The 25,168-nt window shown below is 36.8% G+C and overlaps 1 protein-coding gene and 1 long non-coding RNA gene across 3 annotated transcripts in view; one reads left to right on the top strand and one right to left on the bottom strand.

The window, feature by feature from the left end:
- Positions 1 to 22,905, bottom strand: part of Frmd5 (FERM domain containing) — a 38,511-nt gene extending 15,606 nt beyond the window's left edge. For both annotated transcript variants that reach the window (XM_089075342.1, XM_089075343.1), the window contains exons 1-5: positions 22,451 to 22,905; positions 12,491 to 12,595; positions 9,068 to 9,110; positions 4,688 to 4,864; positions 2,238 to 2,449 (exon numbers count right to left, since the gene is read on the bottom strand). In XM_089075342.1, the coding sequence (XP_088931468.1) occupies positions 2,238 to 2,449; positions 4,688 to 4,864; positions 9,068 to 9,110; positions 12,491 to 12,595; positions 22,451 to 22,546 (633 nt within the window). In that variant the 5' untranslated portion in view covers positions 22,547 to 22,905. The remainder of the gene's footprint in view (positions 1 to 2,237; positions 2,450 to 4,687; positions 4,865 to 9,067; positions 9,111 to 12,490; positions 12,596 to 22,450) is intronic.
- On the top strand, positions 2,444 to 4,761 carry LOC148936873 (uncharacterized). Its single transcript, XR_016138880.1, has 3 exons — positions 2,444 to 3,570; positions 3,674 to 4,325; positions 4,625 to 4,761. It is a non-coding gene; the product is annotated as an uncharacterized LOC148936873 (long non-coding RNA).
- Positions 22,906 to 25,168: the final 2,263 nt, after the last annotated feature.

The following is a 25,168-nucleotide window of genomic DNA, read 5'->3' as shown; positions in this document are numbered from 1 at the left end:
TAATCGGATTTATACTTATACATAAAAATCGTAATCGTAATTACTTAGCTGGAATTAATTACTGTCTGTTGTATAAATGCAAATGTTCATTTTTATTTAAACTATAAATTCGATCAAAGCTACTTCAAACTACGCAACTTAGATTATTTACAAAAAATAATACTTCTTTTACCTAAGATAAAGATAATGTTCCAATTATATCAAAGATAGGATAAAACCATTTCTTCATCTAGATAATTATCTAGATTATTTTACAGATAATGGCAAAAACTCTGGTTACATTAATAATTTTTAATTTTTTTCATCTAGATAACTATTTAGATAATTTTATATAGAAAACTAAAATTCTACCTACATTGATATAGTTTCTGATTTTGAAATATTCGCTTTTCGATTTATACAGAGAGCCGAGAGATTAACCGTACAGGAGGTATATCACAATCGGATAAAGATGTTTCGAACGAATTTTCAATCGGTTGTCGACGAAGTATAATAGATGCGCTCTCGAGGAAATCCCGCGGAAGGCCTGCTCCTCGTTTGAATATCAATGAACGCTACTTCATATTCCGCGATATTGGAGGAGACGTCAATGGCAGCCCCCCCCCCAGAATCGGTTATCTCCGAAAGCGTTTCCTATACGATATCGCGCCGTAATTTCAAATGAAAAATGAAATTCGCGCGAGGATTCGGAAACTACCCCCGAAATTAAATGCGAGCTAAATTACGCGCGAATACATTGAAATCTGTATCCGGTGCTCCCGCGCGTAACATACGCGCGAATCAGCTTACATTTATTAATAACATTTATATTGAAATTCGTAATATTCTCAAACAACTTGGGTTTTATCACAGGTACATTCATCGCGTGACGATAATATAATAATCGAAATGCAATTAGACTCGGATACGTTCGAACGTTTCGAAGCGACGAGATATAGGGGGATGAAAAGAAGAAGAGCCGCCGATTTATGAAACGAACACAAAGCGCGATCGTTCCTCTCGCGAAGTAGATAAACCGGTTATGGACTCTTCTCTTATCGACGTATAGGCGAGATATACGACTTTTATCCGCGATACCTACACCATTACGGCTCTGCCGTGCTCGGATTTGTTCATCTATGTTCGATCCCAAAATTCTCTCTCGTGATCGCGACGAAGCTCGTTATTCTTTCGCCCAGATTGCGATCGGCATTTTCGATAAGGATAGGACAAACGTATATTTTCATTGTGTCCCGATTAAAAAACGCGCGAAAATCTCTTCTTGATCTTGAATTATGTAACAACAACACGAAGTAAAGGAAAGGGAATTAATGAGAGTCAACGCAACAAAAGAATAGCGTAACAATTTTTTTGAAAAAGGAAACAGTTATTTAATAAAATAGTAAGGATCAATATAGTAACAACTAACAAATAAACGATAAAAATTATAATAGCCAAATGTTTTGGCTCATATTTGAACCATCTTCAACGAAATAAATTTTTTAATTACAAAAACAACATGTGGAACTTATCACATTTGTGACCCGAAGGCAAAATCTTCTTCTGACGTTAAAAAATGTTATATTTTCCAAATTTTAACAATTTGCAGTAGTAATCAAAACAAATAATCTATGTAAAATTTCGAGTCTCTCGTTGAGCGAAGTGGATCGCCGAAAGTGCAATCGCATCCGGCCGCAACGATAATCTTCATTGATCGGCTTTCAATTTTCGAAGAAAAAGAACGAAAGAACATTATAAAGGGTCGCGTAAGAAGCAACATTCATCCGTAAGGAGCTTCATCAAGGGACGACGGTACATCGCTATTCTTCGGATTGAAATGTACTGCCGGAAATAAAGAAGGGTGTCATTAGCATCACGAAAGGAAACGACCATGAGAGCTCGTTCGTTTCGAGCTGGTCACGCTATCAACCCGTTAACAACGTTCAAGTTTGTTTCACAACAATGTTGTCGTCCACATTGTTGCCGATCACAACTACTTTGCCTAACGAGACGACGTTTTCGGGCGACGTTTCCTCGGGATCTTTCTGCGATAAAAGTTCTTATATCAAGTTTCCTGATTCTGTCAGGTAATAAAGTTAGTCCGATTTTAGCGAGCGAGCAGGCCATATGGAAACCATATGGAAATGAAAGTGAGTCAAAAGAAAGTGACGCAAAGAGCGAGTTTCCGCGAATTGAAAGTCCTTCAACCTCACTCGGTCACTTTCGCGAGAAATATATGCGAGGATAACGAAAACTACCTTGACCGGATGTGGATCGACCGCGTACGTGTCCAATTGCGAGGCTATCCTAAGGAAGTAGTTTTCCGACTGTTCCGGTGTGAACCCTTTCAGCTGACCCTGATGCAGCTCCATCGCTTTCTCCTCGATCGTCGTCGTCTGTATCTTCAGTAATTTGTGCTCGGAGATATAATTCCCTTCGTGGATCTCGGGATCGTAATCCCCCAATTCACCTGAAAATTCACCGGAAAAGAAAAGTTATCCCATTATCTCGAGACAACAGAGAGAATAATGCCAATTTCAACAAAATTATCGTACATTTCTCTTTACACAACTTTTATCCATTTTATGTAATTCTATAATTAATTGTAATTTTTTTTTTTTTTAATGTAGAATATCCTCTTTGTGTTTACGGGAAAAAACAGTTTTTGCTGGATATAATTCTGAAAAATAATTTCGTTGGATTATTAAAATATAATAATTATGTAAAACGTTCAAATTAGTTGCTAGATTATAAAAAGATTTTGCAGTATTTTCGTCATATTTCAGCGTGCATAATAATTTTAATGATTTCCGATAAAATTAATTTTCAAATCTGATTTTTGTCAGATCCTACAACAAAATTGTTCTTTTCGTGTATCTAATCTAAGTTACAAGAAAGAAATACTTGACAAGCGTAATTAGAGTATGCTTTAAAACGGTGCGTGGCAGATAGTTCGAAAAACGAGCGGCACTCATCGCGAATATTACTCAAATCGCAAGAGGATGACTGGATATAAATTGTCCACAATTGAGAAAAGAGCGCTGCTCGAATCGGATGTCAAAGACAAATGACAGGGAAAGCAAACAAATTTGTCGAAATATTAAGCTAATCCGCGGCAGTTCCCATCTCCTCCAATTGATGAGAGAATCCACGTAAAGAAAGTCATTTATTTTTACGAGGAATCTGCATGAAGAACGGCCTAATTTAACAAATGGGGGAGAAGCGACATACGATCGCGTTCAGCTATGAGGAACGTAAGAACCACTATCGTCAAGGTCAGCAAAAAGATCCAGCGGAAGAGCGAATAGTTTTTAGTAGTTTTACAGCCGAGGTTCACCGAAAGGTGAACGATCTGAGAATTGATGGTCAACGGCCGAAGTTGTAATACAAAGAGTCACGATCGGTTACGGCGGAAAGTGGCGAGTCCATTGATTGGGCCTTTACGTGCCTTTCAATAACGAGATCACAAGATAAAGCAATGAGAAAAGAATAGATTTTGCTGATAAATCTAAAAGTTTGACCAGATATAGAAGAGAATTTTATTAGGCCCACAAAATTATTATATACGACATTCAAATTGATTGCTAGAAGGTAAGAAAATTTTATAATTTTTATTATCATTATGCTTAAGTGTCCTGATAATTAATAAAAATTTTGAAAATTATTTTGATATTATTTTTATCCAAATTTTTAGAATTGTCAGGAAAATTGTTCTCTCCGTGAAGGATTGAACGCTTATAAGAGGGTACCAACTCTCGGAAGGTTACTTTTCAGATTAACTTCAATCATAGTCCGAGATTCCACAAATAAATAATTTACATTTCTCGCTAAAGTACGGGGAACTAAATATATGAGTGTGTACCATCAAAGGTACCATCGATTACAATTTTATTGAACCTGAAAATACATGACATCAACTTATTTCGATTCAGTCAGATTGAGTAACCCATTGCATTTGATTTAGCGTCCGTTATTCAACTACTTCGTAATAGGCTTAATCACCTTTCGCGAGAGAGACATGAGAGATTTGAAACATTAGCTGAAACTTTTACTTAAATAAACTTCAAGAAAAATAAACGTAAAGCCACAGAATCGTACATCCTACGGGGGGGTGGATATTGCACGATCGATGGACGACGATCAACGGAGTGGACGGGGTGGATGATAGACGATGACCGTGATAGGTCACTGGAAAGGAAATCCTGAATTATGAGAATCCCGAAGTAGAGATAAAGGAATAAATTGACCGAACGGACACGGAGAGAAACGGAGAGAAGCTGAAACTAGAAATTGCGGCCGGCAGATATCACGCACTGTATTCATTGTGTTCGCGAATCCAATATTAGGTAAAATCATGCTAAAATCGCTTGAAATGTGTCATGCCTATTTAATTTGATTGTTTTTTTTTTTTTTTTTTTTTTTTCTAACGAAAGAAACAAAATTAACGTTCTCTGAATTGGTGATGTCTTAATAGACATCAGTAGAAGATAAGATTTAAATTGCGTGGAAATTGATAAAGAGATTCGAGGAAATAAATTCAACGATCTTTCGCTTACAAAGACGAAAGCGTTTGAATTGCGTAGAGCTCAAAAACACCGGCAGTTAAATAAGTCTCTAGGCTTTGTTGCCTTTTCTGTTTATTAAGACAGGAGTGGTGTAAAATTCAAGGATGGAAACTCGGGGAAAAGATAATGCAAGACAAACTCACTTTGTACGATGCAGCCCACCAGGAGCGCTGCCTCGCCGGGGCTACAACACAAACGTCCGTAAAGCAGGTCCCTCTTGAGCTGCTGGTACACTTGATACCTGGTGATCTCCTCCTTTAGCCGCAGAGGATCTGGAGGGTAGAATTTCACGCGAAAGCAAAGCAAAATCTCGTGCATGTCTGCAACACAAGTGACAGTGAAAGGCCGGATGTTTCCGCGGATCAGCGTCCTCGCCTACGATCTGTGTACTTTTGTCATGGGAAACGATGCAGAGTCGTTTCGCGACCCGATTTTCTGTAAACTCTCAGTAGACGTACATACACACACACACACATGTGTGTGTGTATATATATATATATATATATACACATACATACAGGGTCCCAGAGCAATGGAGACTATTTTCGTGTGTAGATATTCGGGCTAAACTAAGTCGAAAAATCCTCTACTATTTTGCAATTTTTGCAATCGTTAATTAGTTATTAATTCTTAAAAATCACCATATTAGCCCGGTCCACACAAAAATAGAGATCATTGCTTTAGGACATTCTGTATATATTCAACGAATTTGATTAAGATTATGCAAGATATATTTCAAGATAAGCGCATAAAATTACACACACACACACACACACACACACACACACACACACACACACACACACCAAAATTACATACATACACACACACAAACATAGGTCCATATTTATTCACGGAAAGAAACGTTACAGATCTAAAAATAATTTTGTTTGGATTTTCGAAATAATTAAGATATTCAAACTGGTTGTTAAAATATGAAAAATTTTTGCAGTAAGTCGTCATACTTAAGAGTCCTAAGAGTAATAGTCTATCAAAATTATTTTCAGACTTGTATCTAGCCAAATTTTTAGATGTTTCAACACAATCGTTCTGTCCATGTTTCCTACAAACATTTCATCGTATCTGTATAATTTTCCTGTGTATCCTACCTTTATTACTACTTATCACTATTTTAGCATTACTTATCAAACGGTATTATTATATATATATCCTTCCTTCTTCATATATATATTATTTTACATTTATAACATCTGGCTTAATGTACATAAGTATTATTTTATAATGCGTTATAGATCAACATTCTTAACCCTTTATGGCCTTACATGGGTATTTCGAGTCCGAACGATTTTTATTCATAGAAATTTCTCATATATTGGAGGATTCCGGATTTATACTATATTTTAGTTTGTTGCACAGAAAACAGCTAGAGATATCTAGAAAGTTGAAAGTATATCTTAGAATTTTTTCAGATTTTTCGAATCACTTTAAAGACATGAAAGAAAGGGCTGAACTCAAAAGACCCATGTAGGGCCACATGTGATGCTGTTTTTTTACATACACTAAGTTAATTATCAATTTTGTGATGTAGTGAAAATAAAGATAATCTTAAGATGTTTTTTTCTGATTTTCGTGATATTGTAAGAATAATGATCAATTTTTTTTTTATTAATAAAATCTTGCCTATTACATTTGCAAAGTAAGCTGACAAGTTTATAAATAAATTAAAATTTTGTATAAATTTTTTGAGAACGTATTAATTTTATCATCTTGTCCCCATATATATATATATATATATATATATGTGTGTGTGTGTAATTGGATGTAAGATGACTTTTACTAGTAGATTAAATCATAAAGATTGAATTTTTTATGAATAAAAACTAACTTTTAACGATTTTTTTTATATTATTATAAATGGTATTTTTTGTTCATAAAGTACTATTTATTTGTATTTTATTGTGTTATTCTGTTATTATAATGCCTGAATAAAATATAAATAAATAGTATTTATAAATAAAAAGCATTTATAATAATGTAACTTTAAGAAAATAAAACAAGAACAAAAATAATAATTATACTTATAATTACATAATTTAAATGGCAGGACAAAAATAATTATTTACAATTATGTTTTTGATATGACATTCGTTATCTTACTTTACAGTCGCTATATTTATTCATTTATTTAAAAAAATGTTGCAATATGAAAAATGGAAAATAATAATATACTATTGCATGCATTTTTAGATATACCGTATGTAGTTTCATAGAGAAAGTGAAAATATATTTATTATAATTATAATTCCTTATGAAAGAATACCACAAAATTACATACGAGAATACACTTCTTATTATATTATCTATTGTCGTTGATAAATTAAAATCAAATTACATTAGATCATCTGTTATCATTAAAAATTTTTAATAAATTTGGTATAAACCGACTCATTTTCTGTTATTAACTCAGAAATATCAACAAATCAGCATCTTATTCGCTTCGTCATCTTTCTCTTATACTTTCTTTCCCCTGTACTTCGTCATCTTACCCCCTTTCTTTCTCTCCTCGGAATGATAATCGATATCGAGGGAAATAGCATTTCGCTGGTGTTCCACGCGTATAAAAACACCGAGGCAGAAGCGGAAGCAGACGGTGGGAGAGTATTGGCAGACTAATGGCTTCGTATGTGGAAGTGTAAGGACGTTTGTAAGGTGTCATTTCGCGCGAATTATCCTGTCGTACGTGTCTCATCATTCGAGGGAACATTCGAGCGCATCGCGCGGAATCACATCGGACATTTATTTTACACAAACGAGAGAGAGAGAGAGAGAGAGAGAGAGAGAGAGAGAGAGAGAGAGACAGCTGGTAGAAATATGAACTTAATATGAACTATAATGAACGAAACGGTATCGCCGATGCAAATCGGTCTCTACACTCGTCATGATAACGTAAACGTCGCCGCCTTCGTAGCGCGAGGTCGTGATCCCATTCGATAGGATATCATTATACGTCGCCTTCGACAGATGTGAGACATTCCCCCTCGCGAATAGCGCTATCCCCAGTGGCTAACCTTCCGCAAAAACGAGTATCAAGTAAGTCGAATCAGGCCACGTCTAGTCGATTTCGATCTTGCGTCTTTGTAAAGCATTATATATTTTTAACATAAATCTGTATTAACATCGATGCTGTCAATTCTAAGGGCATTAAGATCAACAGGTATCCCTTTCCCCCCCCCCCCCTCCCCGAAAGAAAAGACCAAGTCGCCCCCATTCGTGGTCCACGAATACCTTAAGCCGAACCCACACGTCGGATTCCTTTCGTATCGATTTAATCCCCAGCACAAGGGAAAAATTTCCGCAAGCGCCACTCGTATACTCTCTCGGGATGAGAGCGCGAGAGTGTCTCTTCTTTCCCACGACTTTTTTTTTCCGATCTCCTCGTCGAGGGCGGGATTTTCCGGGATTTGCCGCGGGAAGGAGGGAAAAAAAAAGAAAAATACCCCGACGCTTTCGCACAGGTCTGCGTCCAAGTCCGTTCAAGTTTACGAGAATAGGCCAGCGGGTCGCGACTGCTTGAAACTTTCATGTGACATCGACCCAACGTGATCGGGTCGGCGCGGGAAGAGGGGAGGGAAGGGGAGGGGAGGGGAGGAGGAGGAGGGGGGGGGGAGGAGGTTCGACCCTGCCGCGGTCACAGCTGTTTCGCTGATACCTGCGTTCTCTACGCGGCACCGTCATTACGGTCGATCGACCGTAGCGTCTTCGCGACAGCGTAGAACCTCCGCGGCGGGAACGGAATCGCTCGCGAACGTAATAAGACGTTTACTCCGTTTTACTCCGTACATCCGTCGATTCGGATTACGGCTTACCACATCCGTCGCGCCGTTAATCGCCTCGCGACGAACCGTACGCGAAGACGACTGCCGCCAATTTGAGGCACTGCGGCCTCTCGACGCACGGGAGAATGTTCGGTACGCACAGGAAAATGTCATTCTAAAATATCATCGCTAGGAAAATGTGATTGCTCGGTTTACTTTTCTTCTTTCAAGTAACGGCTACCTCTTTAACGAGGGAGCATTTACTTTTCTTCTCTCGAGTAACGGCTATCTCTTTTACTTTCTCGATAATAGTCTTAAAATCTACATCATCCCAAATTTTAGGAAAAACTTATTATTATCGTAATTAAAAAGAGAATTTTCTTTTAAAGAATATTATGTAATATTTTACCCGAAGAACTGTTAGATTTGAATATTTCACAATGAGCAAATTGATTTTTTTAGTTTAATCTGATATTCTTTATTTAAGCATTACGCTTACTGAGATTTAGAATATATTTTGAATAAATTTGATGCTTATGACAGATTTGCGGATATATGAACTTTGGAAATACTTTGGAAACAAGTAATATTTATTTAAGTACAGTATATATTTTTTTGTGTATACGTTTCCTCGAGAATAACATAGAAAGAATAGAGAAACGACCTTTCAAAATTCTCTATGGAAAGATGTTTGCTTTACATGTTAGACGGAAAAAAAATGCTTATTGAATTTCAAATAATACCAACCTTTCACCTGCTTGATCGCTGTTTTCGCTAGGTCCAACCAATGCTGTAAAATGAAAAAATATTTAGATATATAATATATACAACATAGATTCATTATGGTAGATTTATAAGATATTGCAATATCATTGTGTATAATTAATCATAAAAATTCGTATTATTTATTATTAACTTTTTTATATCACATCTGTATTATATTTTGTTATATTTCTTATGATTTGCTACGTTATAATTGAATATTATAATTTCTCAAGCATTCTAATGTACAAATATTTAAATTCTAATCGTAAATTTAAGATACTTTGGATTATCTTGTTCTCTGCTTCTGAGGTAACGTGTACGTGGTGAGTCAATTCGCGTAAGTTCTTCCACTTTGTGGAAGAACAGGAAGTAGAGAATGCAAAACATAAGGTTCGTCGTAAAATTTTGTCGTAAGATTTTGTCGTCTGATGATACTATCGTGACCCGTACTCGCTCGTGTGTATAACGAGATATTTACCGCTCGAAATTTTGCCGACGAGTGGATGTTCTAACGTAGCGAGTTCAGTGAAAATATTATAAAGTACGACATCGTGCTGTAACTACATATTTCTTCGAGAAAATAAACGACAAATTTGAAAATTTTAGAGCTCTGTTCCTATATGTTTTCAAATTTGTAACTGTCAGGAATCTGCGCATTACAAAATTTCCTTGCGTAATATATCAAAATGAGGTACTATGCAGTTTTCTGATAGTTTGAAACTGGGTTCGACTGGGTTGAAATTCTTGATTTAAATTTTGGAATAGATTCGAAATGATAAAAAATAAAAACTATCTAACTAATCTAACCCGAGTAATTTTAATTAAAGAAATTAAAAATATATATTTAAATATATTTAACACAAGACAAATTATATTTATATTTTATTTTAAAAATTTAACATAGACATTAAACTCTAATTAGAGAAGAATTTAAAAAAAAAAAAAAAAGGAAAATTGAATTTTGAGAAAATAAGTAAACCTAAAGGACAGTTACCTGAAATAAAAGACTGTCTTCTAGAATAAAGAATAATTATCGTAGCTATAACGCAAGTGCGTAAAACGTATGCGGCACTGATAATAAATTATTTATCACGCTCATAAAATATAAATAATTCGTTATCAGTCACTCATAAAGTTGTCGTTTTCCATGTCATTATGCCATTATGTCGCTGTAGTAGAGATTTACGCGATGAGTTTTCAGGATCAATACTTCAAGGGATCAAGGATCAGCTGCACCGCACAGCAATTTCAGATCCCTCGAAACTGTTCGGCGAATCCGTTCGAGAGGATAAAGCGAAGCGAATAGTTCTACAATTGATCGTATATCTCTTTAAGCCTCTCGTTACAATGGCCCCTTAAAAAAAAAAAAAAAAAAAAAAAAAAAAAAAAAAAAAAAAAAAAAAAAAAAACGAATAGAAAGGTCTCGGCAGGCGCCGCTCAGGGTAGTAACAATCAATCTGACGTACGATACAATTTATCATCCTCCGGGGGATTTGTAGGTAACGCGTACCCCTCTTTCGGGGTTCATCGTCACTTATTGAGCATAACGACAGGTTCGCAAATTCTAAAAAAATTGTCGCACTGCGCAAAACGCGACGAGAGATCTTCTTTAATTTCCCATTAAAAGGCTCTCGTTCGCGTGACATTAATTCAATTGTAAGAGAATAGCAAGAGCTGTACCTGAGGGTGCGGCGCGTTAATTTTTAAAGGGGAGACGGCAACGGAACGTTCGCGGATGTCCGGACGGACGATATTGATTTCACCGGGTCTTAACGGGAAGAAACTCGGATGCTGTTTTACGTCGATATATGTCTTCCGTTGAAAGATGAAAAATACAAATTACTCCAACAAAATTACGTTAGAAGTGCCTTAACGGGAAGAAACTCGGATGCTGTTTTATGCCGAGATCGATATATGTCTTCCGTTGAAAGATGAAAAATACAAATTACTCCAACAAAATTACGTTAGATGTTTTGCGCGTATTATTCCGTCTTTCGCTTCATCCCGCGTATGCCAACGATTGTGCAGTTTATTCTGTAAAATGCTAATTTGCGGGAGAAAATTAAAAAAAAAAAAAAATCCCTTTGTTAAAAGCCAATTTAAATACAACGAACAGAGTTACGTCCTCATTGCTGCTCTATCCTGTGAAAGTTGTTTTGTGTTAAAATTAACACGAGTTTCATTCTGGATTAAATCTTTCGTAACTGAAATTAAGATCTATGGTGTTTTTCCGTTCGTTCATTCGGATTTAAGTGAAAGCGCACCTTCGTTTCGAGTAAACGTAGCGCGACTAGTTCTTCAGGTATACTCGTGAAAAATCCAACCACGGATATGAAAAAATTCCAAAGTTTCACTCAACTGAATTACGACTAAATAACATATATTCACCGTAAATAATGATCGACTTTTATTATAAATAACGACTGTAGCACACAAACAACGACTGTATAACGACTTTGTCGTGCAAAACATACGTATTATTCTTTCTCTCTTCTTATAACCTCGATCATTATTGATTTCAATATAAAAATAAATATCGCCCGCGATATGCAATGTAATCGCAAAAAACCGGCGTGTACACGTGTATTTAAATAAACGCTCGCATTTCCAACGCATTCGCAGGTCTTCGTGACGATCGAACGTTTATGAGGTAAATTAGATTTGTACCCTCTGGCCCTGGAATCGCGGCGATCGATGCGCTGAAACGCACCGTGTTGTATGGAACGATATAAATATTATTTCGATCGATCGATAACAAATTTCTTTTTTTCCTCCCTTTCTTGGTCTTGTTAAAGTTAAATTTACAATGGCAATTACCGCGACGGTTTAGGCACGACGGTAGTCGTAGTCATTATTCGTTTCCACGATAAATCTACCGACATTTGGTTTTTGGGAGGGGGAAATAGAAATTGACCCCGTTGGGTGTAAATTTTAATTTTGAGCATTACAGGTGGAGGAGCAGCGGAATGAACGATCAGCCGTTGACGCGCATTCGTGAGCAAGGTATACAACACGGTGTACTCCGGTGAATCGTCGATATTTCAAGGCACGCCTATTTTTAAGTCCTCCGGAATTACACCGATGACCTAAGAATAACGATTACGATGGAGCGTACGGCATGGCGCGCGCCATGCCGTTCCAGGTGTTAGAGCGAATTTAATTGCGTGACAAAGATCTCTCCGTCTTCCGCGACCGCGTCTACTACTGTCATATCTCCCAGAGAGTAATATTTTTTTTTAAACAAGCGGATTTTAATTAGACGGATACTCGACGTCTCGAAAAAAAAAAAAAAAACAACACATTCAACAGCTTTAGTTTCCTGAAAAGGAAACGACGCGAGGGGCCGGAAGTCCCGGAAGCCTTTTCCTATGTATTTATCGTTTGTGTCAACAAACGCCCACTCACCCTTTCCCTTTCTTTATCGACGTAGCGAAGCCCGAAGTAGTCCATCTCCAAAATGTTGAGTTGCTTACAGACATATTCGAGGATGTATCGCCCTTTATCTTGCGGCTGCAACAGAGGAAGGAATCGGGTCATAAATTATCTTATTTTATCCACTTTATTTTTCATTCGAGGAAAGGGACAACGCCGGGAGCGAGAAAGGAAATGGCGCATCGCAATATGTATATATGTATATAGTAAAGATAGCCGTTTACACTCAAAGGAATACTTCATAATACTTCAACGACCTTTCCTCTTTTTCCTTCTCTTTCTCTTGCCTCTTTTACGTAACAACTTTCAATATCAATATTGACAGAAAATTATGTAACCAGGAGATATCGTACGTAATCTCAACGCGTCACGTGGAAAGGCAAAATGCGAATAAATGCTTTACACAATCGACTTTTGTATTCGTAGAAGATCTATGGAAAACAAAAAAAGCAGAAGCCGGTTTTTCAACAACTTTTTCTACTGATCGTTACGTATAAATGCAAATCGGCGACACTTCTTTCCGCCGCGATTCCTGCTTCCGGGGAAAACGAGGTAACGCGTGCAACGCGTGAAACACCGGAAGTCCGATAAAAGATGGCTGAGCTGCACGGAGCTGCACGGAAATCTCCCGTTTCCATATTCGAGTATATCTTGAAACGTGCCGCGTGCGTTTCCACGTCCCTGCGTGTAACGATTCTTACGTGTCTCGAACAATTATATATTCAAAGTTGCATTACGTATGCGTATTACGTGTGAAACGGTGTTCCTCAGATGTGTTCCGTTCTCATCACAGCTTTTAAAGCGTATATAAATAAAACAATCCTTACAATCGCGACAAATGAAAGTTACAAATGAAAAGTGTGAGCTATAAATCAAGGGATTTTGACGCCTTTACGATATATTTTCCCATCTTGCGGGGAACGGGACACGTGTTCTTGCACAGCTTTCGTTACACCAAATCACACTTTCAATTTTGAATGTTGCCATTTAGAAATTGATTCTTTAGAAGTAGTTTTCCACAAATTATTTATATAAAGCGTGTATTTCGCGATATTCAAATTTAATTATATGAAAGTTATTCCAAAAAACGTATAATAAAGATGTCGAATTTTTTGTCACTTTTTGCCGCCAAAGAATTATCAGCGTATTTTGATATAATTGAGTTTAAAATGATACGTTTGGCACAAAGCAAATTGGAAAATACATCTAAATAATATGCAGATATCGTTTGAAGCGTTAATAAGATGATATCGTCTGCTTCAATTTCAAGAAAAAGATAATCAAGACGTGTTATTTACGATATAGATTATGTAAAGAATTATGTAAAGAATGACGATTTAATCATGTGACCTCTGCAACAAAAATTATGATGGACTCGGGTGGACGAAATCGTTGCAATTATTAAGCATAATGGCTTCGTAATCACGAGCTAAATATCAGCTGGTGCAAGGTCGTCGATAAAAAAAAATCAACGACGGAAAAAATGCTATTTTTCGTTTTTATCTAGTCTGTAAACAAGACTTGTACTGTAACAGAATTATTTTCGTTTTTTCGCATTTTAAAATAATGATAATTTCGAAAAAAAAAAACTGTAGATTTTTATAGCAAATTTTGTATTAAAAGAAGCTCTATATATATGATCGGTCAAAATAATTAAGAACCATTATTAAAATAAATCACAATTAAAAATAATTAAAATCATCTTTGAATAATTCTTGGAATGTATTTAATATAAAATAAGAAGAATCGTCCTCTGATTCTAGCTAAAATATAAATTCTACTGAATATGAAACACACACACACACACACACACACACACACACACACACACACATTTCAGATAACCACTGAACAAATGTCTCGAACATTTTGACGTTGACACTTATATGAGAATAAAACTGTTATTAGTCGTTAACACGTGTAGTTTACATAAAGTTCAGTTTAGATAAAGATTACTTTCAGCATTTCTTTTTACAGTTATTTTTTTTTCATACATTTGTCCCTTTTATTCTTTGATATTCAGCGCGACTACTTTGTAGCCCTCGAGCGACGCGCATGCAAATACAATTGGACGCGAAATATTCCGCGAATCCCGCATTGTGTATTTTTGCAAATGCAAATTCCTCCGCTATTGAATGAACTATTCCCGTGGAAGGCGCGGCGCCGAAATGTCACGTCCCGAAATAACTCTCGTATCGTGAACCAAATTGAATATTTCAGGGTAACATTCGCGACGGCCTGGGGCCACTATGGTCTTACTACAAGTCGTAAAATAGTTCGAAATACGAGCCGGGGGGAGGGGGGGGAGGGGGAAAGCCGGAAGTTTTTCACGAGGACGAAGACGACACGAGGTCGTTTGTGCGACGGTGCAACCCCCAAGCACGTCGGGCGTTTCCTCGCGTGTGTCGAGGGCCACGAGGGCACGAGTCGTGCATGTCCAAAGTGCTCTCTCTCTCTCTCTCTCTCTCTCTCTCTCTCTCTCTCTCTCTCTCTCTCTCTCCCCCCCTTGTTTTACACGGAAGCTTCTGACGTTTCGCCAACTACCCAGAACGTACTACAAGGGAGTCGATGTGCTAGCATTATTGTATATTAATAGGAGCGAGCTCCGGCAGCCCCTCGCGAGTTATTTACCCGCCCAAGATTGACGGCGATGCAGGTAGATTACTCGACGAAGACTGTCGGGTAATACTACTCGCTCGATTTGAATACTTATCGCGGTTAAATAATAAATAATCAACTGACAGAAAGCCAATTACTCGGAAGCAAGATCTTAAGTGCTAAAATATCTATATGAAAATAAATTTAAATAATTATACCACCACGTGCCACTATTTTTAACAGATTTATAACGTAGTGGTTTCTATAACAATTCGATAATCAAAAAATGGTCTTTTATTACACCCCCCCCCTCCCCACCCCTAATGGGAAATATATATTGCGAAAAATATCATCTCAGCCAGGGATCGAACCTGGATCGTCTACGCTTCGGGCAGGCAACTTAGCCATAATAAATAATCATTTTTCATAATGTTACAGATAGGAAATTGAAATATGAATGTTATTTTTCGCGCAAGCTCATTAAAGAAAAATAAGAACGAAATATGGCAGATGGTAGGTGCGCTAAAAGTCAAGCTTGGCATTAACATAGCAAATAGAGATGTAAAATTATATTAGCATCCTTCTTAGCGGAGCACACGTCTTATAGCTGCTTTGAACTAAATTTCTAGCATAACTAGATTCGATTCCTGCTTCCCGTGCATGCAGTAGTTCAAGACCGAATGAGTCAGCCTTTCAGATTTTAACACGGCAGGCCTCATGAGCTTTCGAAGGAGGGAACGAGAGAGAGGAGAAAAGGAGAGACGAAAAGATTTCTAAAGCGCAAATTTCAATTTGTAAAATTAAATTCCAATGATTCTATTAATTTTAAGTCGTCAACTCAGTCTCTTGATGTGAAGCGCTCTTTATGTGAAGTACCGGCGCGGTACTTCGCATCACGATGAGAAAAGCTCCACTTACCTCGCCATCCGAACATTAACCGATTTATGGCAATGCGATACGAGTAGTTAAATGGTAAATTAAAGCTATGAATAATAAACAAGCGTGGAACATAATTATGCAATACAGAGTACTGGCGAACGCGTGCATATCAATACAGAAGTATACAAATTTAATTTAATCAGAGGATTTGCGTATATTGGCCGGAAATATATATATATATGTATATGTATAAGCAGTGTCAAGAAACGAGATAATCGATAATCCGAAGAGTCCAAGTGGTAGTCCCACTGTTTTCAGGTAATTTAGTTATACTCTGACGTATGGATCGAGCTTAATAATAAATATTATAAATGTGCGCGAAGCTGCCGATGGCACAAATGCTCATTTCGTTAATCTTGCATTCTCGAAAATTGCTGTGCTCGTACAAAAAAATTTGTAAAAGCTCTTCTCCGACCGATCCTCGTCCGTATCCATTTGTGTTTGACTCGTCGAAAAGATGAAAGAAATAAAAGATACATATATACATATATATATATATATATATATATGAGCAAGTGTTTTCTCGAGCACGCCCGAGAAAAAATTCAAGCTTCAACGCGCAATTTCTGCAGCACGAGGAGCGCACCTTAAGCTTGGTCGTGAGAACGAGAGGCATACTTTAAATTCTTTGCAAAGCTAATCCGAGCTTCGCGCAACTTTCCGAGTTTACGTCTTTATATACCTCGTGTGCTCGCCACATAAATATGACAAAAGCGAACGGTAAGCGATATGAATATATGGAAAGCAGTGTGTCACTGCTGCCCCCCTTGCGACGTCATTAATTTTTACACAACATCATCATGCAAATTTTGATCATCACTTTCGCCCGCTGCGCGTTTAATTTCCTTCATTTTAATTAAAGCTTCCTTTTTTGCTCGCCCGTCGTAAATCATCCGTCCTAGATTTGTCAAATTTTATTTTTAACTCGATCTTAACTCTCCTTCGTTTCGATACCATTCCGGTGTAAAGGAATACGATCTATCTGAAAATTCTAATTTTATTTCTATATAAGAGAAACAGACTAGACTCGCAAAGGCGAGTCTTTGAAAAGCTACAAGTTTCAAAGCACAAAGTCGATCAACAATCAGCCGGCGTCGTTGTTGGAGAATTTGCATTTATCGGTAATAATTTATTAAGTGTCTCTCCGCCACGTCGACAGGGAGTAGCAAGACGACTATAAGAGAACGGCTATCATTGATTCGCAGCCTAGTGACCCTGTACCTCCAGACACGAGGCTCTTATGGACGCCTCGTTATTTGCGAAGGGAGATCTGTTGAACTTCATACTTGCGAGTATAATCCCAACCGCGAGATCGACTTTGCGGAAAACCGCAACTTCTAACCTCTGACCGTCCAAACAAAATCGATGAATCGCGCAAATAAACAGAATTGTTGCCGCGCGTAGAGAAGAATTGTGTGTGTCCATTTTGTACGGTTAAAATTTTATCGCGAGTGATATCGCGCAGGATTGAGGATAACGCGGCGTTATTCTGCTGCGTGCAGACGCAAAATTGAAAAAGTAAATTAAATCCGAATGGCATTCCCCGAAGCGCAGCCATACGGACATTAACCGCGCTACATAACGTATATTTCCACCCGCTTCTGTTGCCGCGGTGTTGAAGTATTCTTCTCGTACTTCTTGTATTCGCCGATCGCGCCAAGTTTCCATTTTCCGGAAACGGAGCTTTGCGCACAAGTATATGAATTAACGCGAAATTTAACGCGCTACACGCTGTTTCGTTCGCATTCGCGCGATAATGGGTCTCGCAAAGTCGTAATATAAACATGTAAACATGATTAAAACTGGTGTGACTGGCGGGAACCTCTGTTGAAATTCACATCGGCGATTTCGAGCGAAACTTCAACCCGCGGTTTCGACAATTTTCCATTTTATTTATGGCGCACATATTTACTTTGGCACGGGCTATATTGTTGCGGTTTGAAGATGATTGAGGATTATTGTCGGCTTTACTTTGCTTGGGACGAGATTGAACGCGACAAGGCGAGCGTGCATAATGTCGATGAAGCTTTTTAAGACCACTTTTAGGCGCGAAATGACGTCATAATTTACGGCTATCGGCGAGTACCGTGCCAAATGGAGCGCACTAATACAGCGAGAACAAATAATACGATGGCTCAGAATTCGTCCGCAAATCCGATTATATCGTTTCCACCGAATGACGTAAAGAAGTCACAATAAAGAGTGAATTTTAATTCCCCGCAAAATTGCGAGTCCATCTGACTTTTCATTAAACCGTGCGATACTCCATGCCGAATGGCGCGGTAACTTTACCTCGAGATATTCCACTTGCACAGAATGAGAAATAAATATGCAAAGATACAAAGTAATAAAAAGCAATAAATTTCCACGACAGACATACTTAATCAAACATTTTCAATTTTATTTTTGGCGAGCTGCAACTATCGCGTGATGTTACAATGGATATACGGAGATCCTGCGTTTTTTCATTGAATTTTGAGATATTTTCACTTTTACCATTACATTCCATGTAAAATATACAGAAATTAAAATATATATATATTCTCTTAAAAGATCAGGAAAATTGAAATGATCGAATAAAAATATTCTCTTCGTGACAAATATATCGTCAATTCTCGTATAGATTTTTTTTTTTTTTGCAAAGAACATTTGAACTACTTCTTAATAAAATCTTAAAAAACAAGATAGTGAAAATATATATATTGTTTAAAGATACATAACGACTCGGCACCTAAAATAATAGCTGTATGTCAACAGTCAACAAAAGCTCGATTTTATTGACTTTTAATAGCAGTTCCTCTCTCTCCAGTTCACATTCGCCAGAGCTTAAAAACTCGAAACTCGAACCGATGGCCTTTTACCCGGCATTTCATTTCGCGTCGATTTGGTCGAATGCCAATTATTCCGTCACAGCATCCACGATGTGACATATCGCTGAAACATGGCAGCTTTTGTTTTCTACGCCCACAAAGGGCGCACCATCGCGCGCCTAATGAAGAGAAACAACCGATCAACATCGTTAGTCGATCCGCATGACTCTGTTTCTGGACATCCTGGCTTGATTTGCAATAACCCCAGGTGAATCCCAGAAGAGAATATTCACGGGGAAAGAGGAGGGAAGGGGGTAGGATCCTAGTTTTCGAGGTTCGCCTTTAGGGGATTCAACGAAATTCGATACTCATGCTGGGAAGGAGGGGGGGGGATATTGCAACGCATAAGCAATGTTGCGAATAATATTAATCTAACGGAGAGTATTTCCAGCTACTTGCGTAACCGCAACGGTGATTGCTAATGGAACACGTAACGAATAAATCGATACAAAATTATAGATTTCAAAAATCTATCTCGCGCGCGTCGAAAATGCAAAATGCTTTGCAAACTTAATCAACTAGACATCACAGACGTGCGCTATTTCTATTTTTTTACTATACTTTCCAATTAAATATACTATATTTTCCAATTAAATATATAATTTAGTCTATTCTATCAATTTGTGTCGTAAATTATATACACATCTACATACTTCGTATTATGAACAACTGTTGCATGACATGAAGAAAATTACTCATGTAATCAGTCATCTTCAATATTTAATTCCTCAATATTTAAAAATATTCAATATTTAATCGATTATACAATACTTCAAAGAAAATGAAATATTTATATACACTTGTAACTTTTTTATCTGTAATGTGTGACACATAATATGTATGACAGATATAAATAGATAGACAAACGTATATAAATTGTCAAAATATACGCATGATTTCCGCAATAATAGCTATTCACGAAATAAATATAGACACCATAAACAAGTGAACTATTTATTTTTTTTACACAGAAGGAGCAAAAATTAATATGATATTATTAATTGATACACAAAATATCAGGATCATAATATAAAATATAACTACTATCAAAACAAAATTTTCGCGATAACAGTGGGTCATGAAATGCAACAAGAAAATCAATCGGTACAGAAAGAAAATTGATTTTTAAATCAAGACTATGTATATATTCTTAGAAAAATTTTAGTCTTGATTTAATTTATATTAAAATAAATTTATAACAAGTATAGATATTTTCATAAAGTATAAGTAAGACTATTATAAATTCTTCATATAAAAGATTTTTAGTCTTAAGTTAACTAAAAATAATATTATCAACACACATTCCATGAAATCAAGATTAACATTTTTAAGATCACAATACTCTTGTTTATATATTGAAAATATATTTGTCTTGATTTAAGACCAATTTTTTTTCTGTGGAAATAAGCAACGATAAACTTCGAGACCATGAGAAATGATCGAACGATTTCATGTGCCTTTTCTAAAAATAGATATGTCGAAAATTGATTCTTAACGATCTTGCGTAAGCTCGCGCGTGAGATGGGAAATGTCGAGCTGGCTCGAGAGTGCCGAAAGTTTTTGACAGGACAGACCGCGTGCACAGGCAATTTTCTGGAATCGATCCAAGCCGTGGGTGCCGTCGGAGACGCCGTGTAGCCACGACTAAAACGTCAAAGGGATCTACGGACGCGATACGAAGTCACGATCCGACCCCCGCGTCCAGCGATGCTCAACTTCAATCACGAATGAGAATTACAAGAGCTGACAGCGACACGTGGAATAAATGCAAAAAAAATCGGTTAGCTACATCTCAAAATGAATAGTACAGTATTGTAATCGATAATGGGAAAAACGTTTATTTTTACAAAACAAAAGTGTGCGTGTGCGTGTGTGCGTGTGCGTGTGCGTGTGCGTGTGCGTGTGCGTGTGCGTGTGCGTGCGTGCGTGCGTGCGTGCGTGCGTGCGTGCGTGCGTGCGTGCGTGCGTGCGTGCGTGCGTGCGTGCGTGCGTGCGTGCGTGCGTGCGTGCGTGCGTGCGTGCGTGCGTGCGTGCGTGCGTGCGTGCGTGCGTGCGTGCGTGCGTGCGTGTGTGCGTGTGCGTGTGCGTGTGTGTGTGTGTGTGTGTGTGTGTGTGTGTGTGTGTGTGTGTGTGTGTGTGTGTGTGTCAGACATAAATATACAAAATACATTTATAATGAATAGACAAAGATGAGATAACGCAAGTCATTAACAATAAAGTCCGCATTGAAGTATCCGTATTGGATATATTAAATATGATCTCTGCCGATGCATATATTTTTTTTTACACTGAATTGTTTTTCTTACGATTATCTTTCTTGCAGAAGCGTTCTTAAATCACGATTTCTGATTCTATGCACATATGCATCGGCAAAGATCATATTTAATATTTTTTTTTTTTTACACTGAATTATTTTTCTTATGATTATCTTTCTTGCAGAGGAGTTCTTAAATCATCACGATTTCTGAGTCTTTCGTAATATCATTTCGAATTTTCGCACGATGCGGTAATCGTCATGACATCATCGTGAAAACAGGAATATGTGGGATTATCTTATGTATTCCTTCTCACTTTTCATCAAATTTCCTCTTTTTTGTTTTAAATATGAAAAAGAAGGAATATAATACGTTCAAAATATTTAATAGTTGTTAGTCATTAGTTACGGTCATTAATTCAGTGCTATAATACGACCAAATATGAAATAATACTATTGATTATGTAATAATCTGTAGAATTCATCAATATTTTATTAACGTGATATTCACATTATTGTGACTTGCCAAAAACTTTGTTCTGAACACGAAAAAATTCATTCAATTTATTATTAAACAAACTTAACTGTAATAAGAAAAAATATAAGGGTAGGTCTTTCACGTTGTCATTACGAATTTATAACTTGACATAACGTTATGTCACGTTATGTCAAGTTAGTTAGTTGTATTTGAAAGCCTATTTCATTTTTTATGGATTCTTCGATTATAGTTCAGAAAAATATCCGGCTAGCGATAGTTTTCGAATTACGACAGATAACAGGCTCATTCGATGACTGATGGCCTCTCTCGAAATTTTCCCCGAGGGAAAACGTCGACATTAAACCGATCGAGAAGTCTGTGATTGAGAAAGAAGTGGGACGATTTGCATACGTAGAATTGTTAAGAAACCAGGCAATCTGTTGAAATCGCGCGCGTTGCGACAATCGCGAGGATCCTTTGACATTGTCGCAGATTCGGTATTGTCCCGGAGCGTTCTCTGGAAAGAGGCGAAGGAGGCGAAGAAAAAGGTATCGAATTTACAGAAATTTAAATGACAAACAGCTCGCGGATTTTTCGTTCGCCGATGCCGATACTCGCGAATGACAGCGCGCAGAATGAGAGAGAAACCCGCACAGGGGGATTAAGCGAGAGGGAAGTCGCGTTCGTGCGGATATCCGCGACGCGGAGCAGAAGCGGAACGGAGCGGAGCGGAGCGGCGCCGAGCCGAGCGGTGCAGGCGGCTCTCTCTCTCTCTCTCTCTCTCTCTCTCTCACCTGAAAGTCACAGTAGATAATTTCGTTGTCGTCGAACAGTCGAATAGTGGCGCGATGCACCACCGTCACGTCGCTCTTGCTGCCGAATTTCAACATTTCTGCCCTCAAGTCGCCACCCAAATTATCCCCCCGGCCGTCATCGTCCCTACCCCCACAGCACCACACACTGCCCGTTTATTAATCGCGGCACGCGCCACCGTCGTTGTCGTCGTCGACGCCGGCTATCGTCGTCGTCGTCGTCGTCGTCGTCGTCGTCGTCGTCGTCGTTGCCGCCGCGGACGCGCAACCGTACTCCGTATTAATCGGCAAGCTAGCACGGCACGGCGCGACGGCACGGTTGCACAGCGGTGAACGACGACACATCACCGTAGCGGAAGAATGCGAAGCTGTCTGTCAACCAGTCCGACCCACTGGTGCGCCGCCGCCGCGGCCGACGCGACGCTGCCACGTCTCCGGCCGGCCGCGCGTGCGCGCCGTTGCCGTTGTCGACGGCGCCGAGTCGCCGAGTGTCATGGCGTCCCGAGACAGGCGCGCCGAATTTCGATTTTCCGTTTCGATGTTCGAGACGAGCGAAATATTTTTCCCGACTCTCGATTGCGAGATACGATTTAATGAATACAACTTGGTGCCTGCAAATGGATATTTAAAGCTCCTGTTTACTCACCGCTGTCATCTCAATCTTGTGGCGTCAGAAGTAATAAGTTCAATTTTTGCAAAACATATTTAAATATCTTTCAATAAAACAACTAATAGGATTTACAACTAATAGGATAGATTTATAAAATATATCAAAAACTGCCTTTTTGTTTCGGGAAGGAATTAAATTATATTCATTTCTATATATTGTTAATTTGATAGTTATTGTAGCTATAAACTTAGTTATTTCGTTTCTGATTATTGCATAATTCACTTTTTCAGATATATAATTATTTATTAATAAATTAAACTTATTTTATTAATGAATGTAATTTAGATTAAACATGTAATTGCGTACCGCGTTTACAGCGCTGATTGTCAGCCATATTATAGCCATATTATTATCCATTTACATCATATCGAGAATATTCTTTCTGTTAATATATAACTATTTATTAATTAATGAAATACAAGGAAAGTTTTTGATAAATTTTATAATCCGTGAAGCATCGATTATCGCCTGCAAAAGCTTTCAGAAAGGTTTCAAAATTGGTTTCATTTCATTTTTCACGCAACAATTCTAAAACCTTTCTGCAATATATTACATAAATATTTTAATAAAATATTTTTAAAACCTATCACATGCAATATTAGTGATTTTTTAATTGTATCAATTCGTATTCACACAATTTATGACAATTATATAATGTATAAAGAGAGAATTTGTGAAAACAGCTGTTGCACAATTTTTTATCAATATACCATTTATAATTATCAACTATTTTTAGAATTTCTAAAAACTATATAAATGTTATTGCTATGTATATATATATATATATATATATATATATATATATATATATATATATATATAGATGTACATAAAAATTGTAAATACTAAAAAGTTACAATAAAAATTATATATAAAATATATTTAATTATCATTACAATTTTGGTTTATATTTGCAATATGATTAATATAAATATAATTTCTAAAATATATTTAATGAAAGGAATCTTAAATATATATATTTACACACACACACACACACACACACACACACACACACACACACACACAATATTTTATATATATATATATATTTATTTATTTATTTATTATATTCTTTTCCCTTTCATTAAACATATTTCAGAAATCATATTTATATTTATTATATTAATCAGATTGCAAATACTAAAACGGGTAATGAAATTTAAATGTATTTTATACATTTAATTTTTAATTTTTATTGTAACTTTTAATATCTACCATCTTTTTAATATAATAAGAAATACCACTTCTGAAGTATTTTAAACTTATTTCAATAAAAAAAAATTAATTTTGTAATCTAATTACATGGCATTACAAAAAGATTTCAGAATTATTTTAATAAGCTTTCAATAAAAAAATTTCAGTAATCTATCAGCAATTCTATTTTCTATAATCCTTAATACGGTCAATTATTGCATCGGATTTATAGATTTGTCATTAACTTTACTACGAAAACAGGCGTCTAAAAAGATAAACATGAAATAAATTTTAAACTTTCGATATAATTTGCTGTATTTGAAAGAAATATTTATATAGGAACATTGGTTCTAAATGTACGCACGTTCAATCCTTTCCAACGAACAGGGGGCGTAACCTGTCAATTGGTCATTTTTAAAGAACTTTATTATCAACCAACTTCACGCTTGCTCATATGTTCAGAGAAACTCTCACTTATCAACCGTCACTTTTCTAATTCGGCCGCCGATACAAATTATAATAAATACCAGAGCTGTACGTTCAGGCGTAAAATATATTTCACACATAGAATATATTCTAAGAAAAAAAATTCTTGTTCAAATTCCATTTTTTTTAATTTCAAAGTTCTTGACGTCGGTAAGTTAAAAAATGATAATTTAATGATAATCTATAATTGCACACTTTTATTATTTGCTTTAATTAGTTAGAAACACAAATAAATTTCTTAAATAATTCAATTGTAACAGAGAATAGTTTGCGATTCAAAATTTATATCTTTCTTTTTATTCTTTTTATGTGTAAATTAAAGTTCAAATCTAATATTTTTTGGAGGC

This window comes from Pogonomyrmex barbatus, unplaced genomic scaffold (assembly GCF_055798465.1).
Source record: "Pogonomyrmex barbatus isolate J1 unplaced genomic scaffold, ASM5579846v1 scaffold19, whole genome shotgun sequence".
NCBI lineage: Eukaryota > Metazoa > Arthropoda > Insecta > Hymenoptera > Formicidae > Pogonomyrmex > Pogonomyrmex barbatus.
The sequence above is the reverse complement of the archived record's forward strand: the minus strand, read 5'-3'. Positions and strand labels throughout refer to the sequence as shown.